Genomic DNA, 10,290 nt, shown 5'->3' on the forward strand with positions numbered 1-10,290 from the left:
TCGGGGGAATCAGTTTTCCAGAGAAGAGTGGCTAAACCACAGCCCTGCCCCGGGAATAGGGAAGATCCTGGGAAGGGATGGAGGGTGTGCCGGGGAGGGATGATGGGAATCCCGTGGAGGGATCCCGCCTGCATCCAGCTCCTCGTCACACCAGGAGCTGCTGCTCAGCTTTCTGAGTCCCTCCTGCCCCTCACCCAGTCTGGGGACATCCCAAGCCAGCTCCGGATAAACGCCCTTGGCATGGAATGGGATCACGCACAGGACAAGGCGATGAAACAGGGCTCTGAACCGCTTTTATTCCAAGGGGACACACCCACACTTCTCCTCCCTGTGCGTCCCCACTGCCCTGAACCACACACCAAATCCCTCACGCTCTCCTGGAGCCGGGCGTTCCCTAAACCCTCCACAAAACGCTCGGAATATTCACAGATCCCCGGGAGCCCCGCCCCGGCTCCTCTCCGGGGCCAAACGCAGTTTAGGGAGGGGACAGAATCCCTTCACAGCGTCCCTCGCAGCGAGCCGGACGCTGTCCCTGCCTGCCACCGCCCTGTGCCGCCTCGGGATGCTCCAGGGCAGGGATGTGGGGCCGAAGGCTCGCTCCTCATCCTCGCCAGCAGCCGCCGGCTTCTGCAGCAGCGCCGCGCTCAGGGGATGCCGAGCTGCGGGGCGTCTGTCCTGCGCCAGCCCGGGGGACAGAACTGGCCATCAGCCCCGGGGCTGGAGCCTTTCAGAGAGGCCCTGCGGGAGCTGAGCCTCCGGCAGACCCTGCGGACGAAGGTGCGGAAGACGGAGGTGCGGAAGATGATGAAGACCCAGGGGTCCACGATGGAGTTGACGGAGAGGAAGCGCAGCGCGCTCAGGTCGGCGTTCTCATTGAAATCAGCGGCGAAAGCCCCCATGTACGCCCGGATCTGGCAAAAAATCCAGGAAATAGGAGAAAATCAGGGAAGGTCAAGGAAGTGGGGGGGAATGAGGGGAGGTCTTGCTACGGTGGGGATAAAAATATCCCCGTGAGGGCAGCAAAAGAAGTTTTAACCCTTCAATATCCCTATGGATTGCATCAGGATGTGCTGTGGGTTGCAGATCCGGCTGGGAGTGGGGCTGGATCATGGATGGTTGTGGCACAGGGATGCTGTGTCCCCAGCGGGATGTTAAAGCTGGAAAGGTGGCCCTGGTGACCGCGGTGGTTTCATGGATGAAGAAATCATCCAACCTTGGCAGGTGATGCTCTGGCCCCAAGGCTGGGGCACCCCACTGGTGCTGCCATGGAAACTGGACCTGGCATCCATTGGCTAACTCAGCAGGGATTCATCCTGACTGAGGACCACTGGGGTGGTCACAAAACCAGTACGAGCCCAGTGGTGCCAGGGCTGCTGGTGGCTGATACCTCACGATACGGTTCCAGAGGTGACAGAGGGGACAGGAAGAGGATGTGGAAATTGTCACCAAAGGCAGTGGCAGCACCAGCGCACACCCCCCACCCTGATCCCAGGGTAGCCCCTCCTGTGGCACCAACTCTGCCCGCAGAGGGTGATGGAAAGGTGGAACTGCAGGATCTGGGCCCAGGAATAGGGGAGGGGAGGGGCAGCGAGGGCTCTCTCATGCTGGGGGTCTCCCACCCCCACCCCACCAGCGGGACCCCCATCCCTGGGGAAGAAATGAGAGGATTTCAGGGCGTATTTCAGTGGGGTTCAAAGGGAGCTGGATGTACCCAGCAGCTTTGGGACACGGGGGTGGGAATGGGGGTTATTGAGGGGTCTGATGGGGTGGGAATGGGGGTTATTGAGGGGTCTGATGCAATGAACTGACCCCCCCAAACCTTAAACACCTCAGAGGAACAGAGGGGTGGTGATGGGATGGGATGGGATGGGATGGGATGGGATGGGATGGGAGGGGCTGTTATTCCAATGGAGCTAAAGCAGCAAACTGATCCCTGGGATGGGGTGGAGGACACTGAGATGGGACTAAAATAATGACCTGACCCTCCAACACCTCTGGGACAGAGCGGTGATGGTGAGAAGGGTGTTCCAGGGGGATTAAAGCAATGAACTGACCCCTGGGGATGCGGTGCTGGGATTGGATATTCCAGGGAGGGGGCAATGGAATGACCCTCCCCGGGACAGGGTGGGGTGGAGGGGGCAAATATTCCAAGGAAGTTTGAAAAATAAATCAGCCCCCAGGACAGGGTGGTGGGGTTGTTGTGGTTATTCCAGTGGGATTAAAACAATGGATTAACTTCCCCCATCCCAGGATGGGATGTTGGGGGTTATTCCACGGGGGCTAAAGCAACAGTCAGATCCCTGGGACAGGGTGGGGGACACTCAGAAGGGGGACAGAGTAATTACCTCAGCCCCCCCCCCCCCCCCCCCCCCGGGCCCAGGGTGGTGGCCCGGGGGGGGGGGCGCCGGGGTTATTCCAAGGAGTTTTAGGCAATGACCTGATCCTTGTGGGCAGAGTGGGGGAGTATTTAGGAGGCAAAGTCTTGGCCCCCTACAAGCTGGTGGTGGTGTCAGGGTTTATCCCAAAATTAGTGCTCTGACCCCCCCAGGACTGAGTGGTGCTGGTGGGGGGGATATTCCAGGGTGCTTTAGCCATGGCCTGTTCCCCATGGAGAGGGTGGGGGACTGTTCCAAGGGGGCCAAATCATCAACCCAACCTCCCTGGGAGGCGATGGTGCTGAGGAAAGGATATTTTTCCAAATGGATTAATGCAACGACCGAGCCCTGGGGCATGGGGTGATGGGTGTTTGAGGGGGGCCAAAGCACCCACCCACATTCCCAGGGGTAGGGGCTGGTGGGGGGGTGGTGGGGGGGGGATATTCCAGGGTGCTCAACAATGCCCTGACCCCCATGGACAGGGTGGGGGACTATTCCAAGGGGGTCAAATCACCAATCCAACCTCCCTGAGAGGCGATGGTGCTGAGAAAGGGTATTTCCCCAAGCGATTTAATGCAATCACCGACCCCCGGTGAGGCACCAAAGCGAGCACCCCCGCTCCCAGGCGCAGGGGGGGGTTTTCCTGGCGGCGGGGGGCAGTGGGATTACTCACGATGAGCGGCAGGGAGCAGACGGTGAAGAGGACGGTCATGAGCCCCAGCAGGACGAGGTGGTCGAGCTCCTCCATGCGCGGGGCGGCGGCGGGGGGGGGTCCCGCGGCGGGGCTGCCTCCGGGCCATGCAGTACAGGTGCCTCATGCTGCTCACGTTGCACGCCACGATGGCCAACACCAACAAGCCCATCAGGCTGGCGTAGAGCACGGGAAAGACCAGCTGGCGTGGGCCACCGCCGGCCATCCGGATGAAGCACCACGTGCCCGGGCAGTACTGCATGGGTGCCCCAAAGCCCAGCAGGGGCAGGGCGCAGAACAGGGCGCACAGCCCGGCGGCCGCCGGCCCCAGCGTGGCACCCAGGCGGCGGGTCAGGTGCCGCCGGTAGAAGTAGGGATGCCCCAGGGAAAGCCAACACTCCAGCGCCATGGCCAGCAGCAGCAGGGTGGGGGCCAGCCCGAAGAAGGCCATGAGGAAGGCGAAGAGCTGGCACAGCACCCCCGGCTCGTCCTCGCCGAGGCCACCCGGCCCCAGCTCGCTGAGGCTGCGGTTGTAGGCGTACGCGGCCAGCACGATGGGGCTGAGCAGGCACTTGCCCAGCAGGTCGGTGACCGCCAGCCCGCTGACCAGCACGTAGAACGCCGACACCCGCGGCGGCCGGCCCCCGGGCGACCGGGACCGCCGCCGGTGCTGGCCCAGCAGCAGCAGCGCCAGGACGTTCCCCAAAAGCCCGGCGGCGAACAGCACCGAGCTGGGCACGGCCGACTGGCCGCCCTCGATGTAGCGGCTGCTGCGGCAGCGGTAACCCTCCGTCTCCATCGGGATCACCGCCCGCGCCGGGATGGGCTCCGAGGGAAGCCCCGCTCCGCCTCGGGGTGTCCCGCGCTGCACCGGGGTGGGATCAATGTCCTCCACCGCAGCGGGGTGGGATAAAATCCCGCACCGCACGGCGGTGATGTCCCGCACCGCGCCGGGATGGGATGGAATGGGATGGATGTCCAGCACCGCGCCGGGATGGGATGGGTGTCCTGCACCGGGATGCGATGGGATGGATGGATCGCACCGCGCCGCGGCTGCCGGCAGCGACTGTCCCGGCGGGGCGGGCGGCCCCCGCCGAGGAGGGAGGGAGGGAGGGAGGAGGAAGGAGGAGGAAGAGGAGGGAGGTGTGGTACAACCGGGCACGGCCCCCGGGACGGCCCCTTCTCGCCGCCGGCCCGCCCCGGCCGTCGGAGCTCGGCTCCGGGGACAGGGGGGTTGCGCTGCTCCCCCGGGAGAACCGAGGCTCCCGGGGAGAGGGAGGGGATGGGGCCGGGAGTGAGTGCCGGGGGTTACGGTGAGGGGCTCTGGGATGAGACGCTGGAGGGGAGGGAGCTGGGGCTGAGCCCCTCGGGGGTGGGGAGTGCTGGAAAGGGGACGGGGCTGAGCCCCGGGAGAGAGAGTTGGGTCCAAGCACAGAGGGGGGAGTTACGGGAGAGGGGGGACTGAGCCCTTGGAGGGGGGACAGGGCCGAGGGCTGACAGGGCTGAACCCGCGGGTGGCCCAGGGAAGGGGACTGGGGCTGATTCTCTGTGGGCATCACAGGACAGAAGCCACCTTGATCCAGTGGAAAGTGTCCCTGCCAGCGGCAGGGCGGTGGAACGGGATGATCCTTCAGATCCCTTCCAACCCGAACGATTCTGGGATTCTGTGATATGATTCAGCCTGAGCAGGTGCCACATCTACCCGCGGCCCATCCCACGGGTGTGCCATGTGCTGGTGCCGCTGCTGACCCCACAGCCCCTGGCGGTGCTCCTCCGTCCCACCAGCAAACTCCGGGAGGAGCCCCCGCAGCTTCTTCCAGGAAAAGCAGCTCCGACCGCAGCAACACGGCTGCAAAACACACACAGCAGCTCGCAGGACGCATGTGATGATGAATAAGCACGAAACCGTGGCTGTCTGCTTTCAGGCCACTTTTTGCTACTCGGGATGAGTGTACACGAAGCACAGGGAAGTATCAAGATGACGGCAGGGGTGGGAAGGGAGGTCTAAGGGGCCAGACATCAGCATGGCAGGTTTTAGTGATGGGCTGTAGTTCTTCTGCTGCGTGAAGGGAGTTGGTGATTCCTTCAGCAGTGAGGGCAGGGACTGTTTGTGGCAGTGCAAATGAAAATCTCAGCTCTGGAAGAAATCAAGATAAAGCTCGTTGTAGCTCAGCTCTCACCCACGGTTGGTGTTGAAGTGCTGCCCTCGTTAGGGCTGAGTGTGAACCCAGAGGCTGCTTCCTGCCTGGGGCCCGAGGGAGAGGAAATTCAGCCTGCCCTGGGAAGCAATCCGAGTGATATCGTCCAAAGCAGCTCCTGGAAAACACCCACTGCCTTCCTTAGCTGAGCCGGCACCCTGGTCCCACCGACTGCTGTCAGCTCCCTGCGGGAATCCCAGCAGCATGGAGCAGGGGGAAGACGTGGTGGGATCCCTCAGGTTTTCCCAAGAATGAAGATTGGGAAGGAGAGCCCAGCACCGCTGGAGAGCTGATTTACTGGGAGCACAACCCCTGTCCTGATCCCTGGAGAAATTTGTGCCAGCCCTGCTGCGACGCTGCTAACGCCAGGGAGGTAACATTGGCAAAGGGTGCCCAAGAAGCTGTGGCTGCCCCTGGATCCCTGGAAGTGTCCAAGGCCAGGCTGGATGGGGCTTGGAGCAACCTGGGACAGTGGAAGGTGTCCCTGCCCACTGGTTGGAACTGGGTGGGCGTCCCTTCCAACTGAAACCATTCCGGGATTCTGTGATGGTCCCAGGGATCCGAGCCGCTGCTGGCTGAGCGGTGACTCCACACTGCCACATCTGCTCCGACTGGGGAAGAGGCTGAACTTCTGGGCTTCTCCCCCACCATTGGAAAGTCCCTTGACAGCCACCGGAAGGCCAAATTCAGCGGCAATTCAATGCTTGTCAAGAGGAGGAGGAGGAAGAACTGTGACAAAACCCAGCCCCTTCTGGAGGTGGGTGCTGCCCCCGGTTGCACCAGCTGTGGCTGGAAACCCCGAAGGACATGGGGTGCTGCTGCTCCTGACCTTGCAGTGCTCGATGGGGAAAGCCTGGGATGGAGAAGGGACTTTTTGGGACCATCTGAGGCTCTGGGAGCAGGCACAGGAGGCATCCACCCAGTGCAGATGTGGCTGATGGTGTCAGAACGGGTGGGCAGGGGGATGATTTCACCTGGATTCCTTCCCCTGCTGCTGGAGGATCTGATGCTGATTGCGGCCAACCACGGTGCCCATCCTTCTCTGTGGAGAGGGATGGATCCCTCAGGCCAGGGATAGGTGTCCAGCCGGGAATGTAACCGCAGACTCATCTCCCTCCTCCCTCTTCCCTGGGAGAGAACCCGGCGTGGGCAGCCAGGTTGCACCGAGTCCCCCCCGTTTAGCTCTTCTTTGGGCTCATTTGCATAAATTGCAGCTATTTGGGGAGGGGAAAATGATTTGGAGAAAGTCTCATCGCCACGGATGACGAATCTCTCCCGCTCGTCACGCTTCCGACGTGACCCTCTTTGGCTGGTCACATTCCTGGTGGAGAGAGGGGGGGGGGGAAAACCGGAATAAAAACAACCCAAAGCGGAAGAAAAAGCAGCCACGAAACCCAGAGACAAATGAGGAGCTGGAAAAACTTGAAGCATCCACAAGGAATTTTAATTGGGTTTTGGTTTGGGTTTTTTTCCCCAACACTTTTGTTGACTCCCTATGGCTTCTCCTTGCCACATTTTGGCGAGGGGTGCCTGCTCCAGAGTTGTGCCATGTTTTTTCCAAGCTTGGCTTTTCCCAAAGAGCCGCCGCTGCCCGGAGGAGCCGTGTCCGCCTGCTCTTTGTCACAACTCGGGGCGGCCGCGCTCGGACTTTCTCCCTCCAGCTCAGCGCTCCCTTTGGAAGTGTTTGTCGTGGTGTCTGAATACCCTAATTTAGAGCCCGTAGCCGGGGAGGGCTTTGGCAGCAGCGCCGTGCCGCGGAGCCGGATGCGGGGATGCGGCTGCCCTGGAACGGCGACTTTGGCAGCTCCTGCTGGACATTCCCATGCGGAGCAAACCCGGCTGGGAGAGTCCTGCAGGGAAGAGCCTCTTCCTTGCCCGCGAGCGCTGGATCGCCTCTGCCTGGTGCTTCCCGACCCATCCCAGACTCGGTTCCCTTCCCGGGGACCCTGCTCCTGGAGCAGAGCGTTGCCTTCCCCTCCGCAGGGTCCTTTCCCAGTTGTTCCCACGTCTTCCCCAGCTCCGGTTTCCCCAGACTAAACAGGCTTTCAAGCCTTTCACTCTCTCCAGACGGCGGGATTTGGGGATTCACAGCTCCCTGGCGTGGGCAGGCGATGCTCCCGCTGCCAAAATGATGCGCTGAGAGGCTGAGGAGGCAGCCGCGGTCAGGTGTCCAGGGGTCGGAGCACAGGGATGGAGAACCCTCACGTTGGGGTTTTTTCCTCCTTTGGAACAATGGGGGGTTTTTTTGCTGGGAAGATGCACCGAGCATCTTAAACACGCCCAAACCCCCTGATTTAAATTGATAGATGGAGACAGGGCTGCTCCTCGTGTCCCCCCATCCTGGCGGTGACTCCCCAGCAGAGGGGAGCTTTGGTGCACGGAAGACACCAGAGCCGCTCTGAGTCACCGGCTGCAATCCCGCCGATGGTTTCCAGCTGCGGGCTCGCCCTGGAGGGGAAAAAACGCCCTGGGAAGTTGGGAATTGTGCCGACAGCCGTGGGCTCGTCCCGTGGGGGGTCCAGGGGCTGCAGCCACCTCCTCCTGCCGCGTTTCCAGGGGCTGCGGGCATCGCACCCTGCCAGGGGGAGGAAAACGAGGGGAAAGAAAGCAGCCCCGCGGTGGGAAGGCGCTGGGCAGGAAGGGGGCGATGGAGCAACGCTTCCCAGTTGCACAAGCCCAGCCCGGGGCAGGGTTTGTCCCAGCTGTGGGATGACCGGAAAGAGCGAGGAAAGTGGTTTGGGGCTCGGTGGCGTTTCCAGCACAACCAAGGGCGAGTCAGGGGGCGGCTGCACCGCGCGGGGCGGGATCCGGGGGCTGCAGGGAGTGACAGGAGGGGCCTGGGACCAGAGTGAGGGGGGCCCTGGAAGTCAGAGGGGATCACCCCTGGGATGGGGAGGAAGGAGGGCTGAAGGGGGTGAGGAGGGAAAGGAAAGGAGAAAGAGGGAAGGAGGACACCTGCACCGCGGGCCCCGGTGTGTGTCCGGGCTGGGAGGGTGCAGCCCTGATCCTCTCCTTTGGGTCCCGGCTGTGCCACCCGTGGGTGTCTGCGGGGTGCGGGGAGGGACCTGTGCCTGAGCAGGGACCAGCGAGGGGTCCCGCCGGGAATGGGGGGCTGTCCGTGGGTGCGGCTGTCGCATCGGTGCGCGGTGCGTGTCCCGGTGCGGGCGGCAGGCGGCGGCAGCGGCCGGGATCGCCGGGATTCAGGACCGGCCCCGCTCCCCGCCCCATCCCGCTCCTTCTCCTCCCCTCCCGGCAGCGGTGCCCAGCGCTCCCCGGCCGATCCCACCTAAAGGGCTGCCTCCAACAGCAGGAGGACGTGGAGCTGCTGGAGCGAGTCCAGAGGAGGCCACGGAGATGCTCCAAGGGCTGGAGCCCCTCTGCTCTGGAGCCAGGCTGGGAGAGCTGGGGGTGCTCACCTGGAGAAGAGAAGGCTCCAGGGAGAGCTCCGAGCCCCTTGCAGGGCCTGAAGGGGCTCCAGGAGAGCTGGAGAGGGACTGGGGACAAGGCATGGAGGGACAGCACACAGGGAATGGCTTCCCAGTGCCAGAGGGCAGGGTTGGATGGGATATTGGGAAGGAATTCCTGGCTGGGAGGGTGGGGAGGCCCTGGCACAGGGTGCCCAGAGAAGCTGTGGCTGCCCCTGGATCCCTGGAAGTGTCCAAGGCCAGGCTGGACAGAGCTTGGAGCAGCCTGGGCTAGTGGGAGGTGTCCCTGCCATGGCAGGAGGTGGGACTGGATGATTTTTAGGGTCCCATTCAACCCAAATCCATCCTTTTTTCCCTCCATCTCTCTGTCTCTTTTTTCCTTCCTTCCTGAGATGCCTGTACCTCGTTGGGGAAAAACCACCTAAAGGGGATTTGAAGGATTCTGAAGGGGTTTTTTTGTTTTGTTTGTTTTATTTTGGGGATTTAAAATCCCCCCAAAATTTTGAAGCTCAGTTTAACGGGAGAAGAATCCTGAACTGAAAAATAAAATAAAATCTCAGGAAACATAACAATAATTAAATGCAGGGTCTGGCTCGCTGCTTTAGGCATGGAAAGGTTGTGAACCGCACACATGCGAGGACTTCCATCCCTCTGACTCTCCGTGTGTCCGTGGAGCTCCCCTGTGGATGCACAGCCTGTCCCGAGGAGGGCGGGGCAGGCAGCTCCCAAATGTGCTGCCCATGTGTTCCGCGATTTCCCATTGAATTCCCAGCCACCCCAAGCCCTCTGTCCCCATTTAGCCGGATCGCTCAGCCCTAAAATCCCTTTTAGCCTGAAACGCCGCCGGGGCTGCATCCGTCTTCAATTTAAAGAACAAATCCTCCCGCCTGCAGCCGGAGCGGGTCCTGCCGGGCCCGGGTGACCTCGGCGCTGCTGGGCGCTGCTTTTTGGTCACAGCGGATGCGAGGGACACGTGTCGGGGGGGAATAACCTCTTCACCCAGCCCCGAGAGGCTCCGCGGGACAAAGGCTGGCGGGGGGAGACGGAGCCGGGGAAATGGGGCTGGAAGCAGATTTGCTCGGAGGGGCTGTCAGTGGGAGACAAAGACGGGAAGCAGATAAATGCAGGGAACGAGGCTAATTGCTGGGATTAGTCACCCCCGAGCCCTCGGGGGCTGCAGGGGTCAGGGCTGGAGGCCCCAGGAGGTCAGGCGAGGAGAGATGAGCTGGAAAGAGGTTTTGGGGGGCGACTTGGGTTTGTTAGAGCCGTGGGAAGGGCTGAATCCCATCTCTGAGGGTGCTCCCAGGGCGGGCCATGGGATCCCAGCTTCTGCAGGAGCTGGTCTAGGCAAAGATGTCCCTGCCCGTGGCAGGGGGTTGAAACAAGATGGGATTTAAGGTCCTTTCCAACCCAAAGCATTCCGGAATTCTGTGGGTCCCTGTCCTCTTCCAGCTGGGCACATTCCAGGGGCACCTAATCCATGCAGCAAATAAAGCCTAAATCTGCAGCAAACTCTTGATTCTGGGTATAAACACCCGAGGAAGTGTCCCAAAGCTGCAGCAGCTCAGCCCAGCGGGTGTCGGGGTCAGAGCCCTGGGATG

General features: G+C 61.9%; 1 protein-coding gene across 1 annotated transcript; it reads right to left on the minus strand.

Annotated features, from left to right (window-relative positions):
• Positions 1–271: 271 nt before the first annotated feature.
• On the minus strand, positions 272–4,155 carry PTGDR (prostaglandin D2 receptor). Its single transcript, XM_042047996.1, is given in 3 exon segments — positions 272–911; positions 3,049–3,136; positions 3,138–4,155. Coding segments are annotated over 3 exon segments (1,083 nt in total). The 5' UTR covers positions 3,866–4,155; the 3' UTR covers positions 272–644.
• Positions 4,156–10,290: the final 6,135 nt, after the last annotated feature.

This window comes from Corvus kubaryi, unplaced genomic scaffold (genome assembly GCF_017639235.1).
Source record: "Corvus kubaryi isolate FWS band 111438036 unplaced genomic scaffold, C.kubaryi_AGA036_p1.0 66, whole genome shotgun sequence".
Lineage (NCBI taxonomy): Eukaryota > Metazoa > Chordata > Aves > Passeriformes > Corvidae > Corvus > Corvus kubaryi.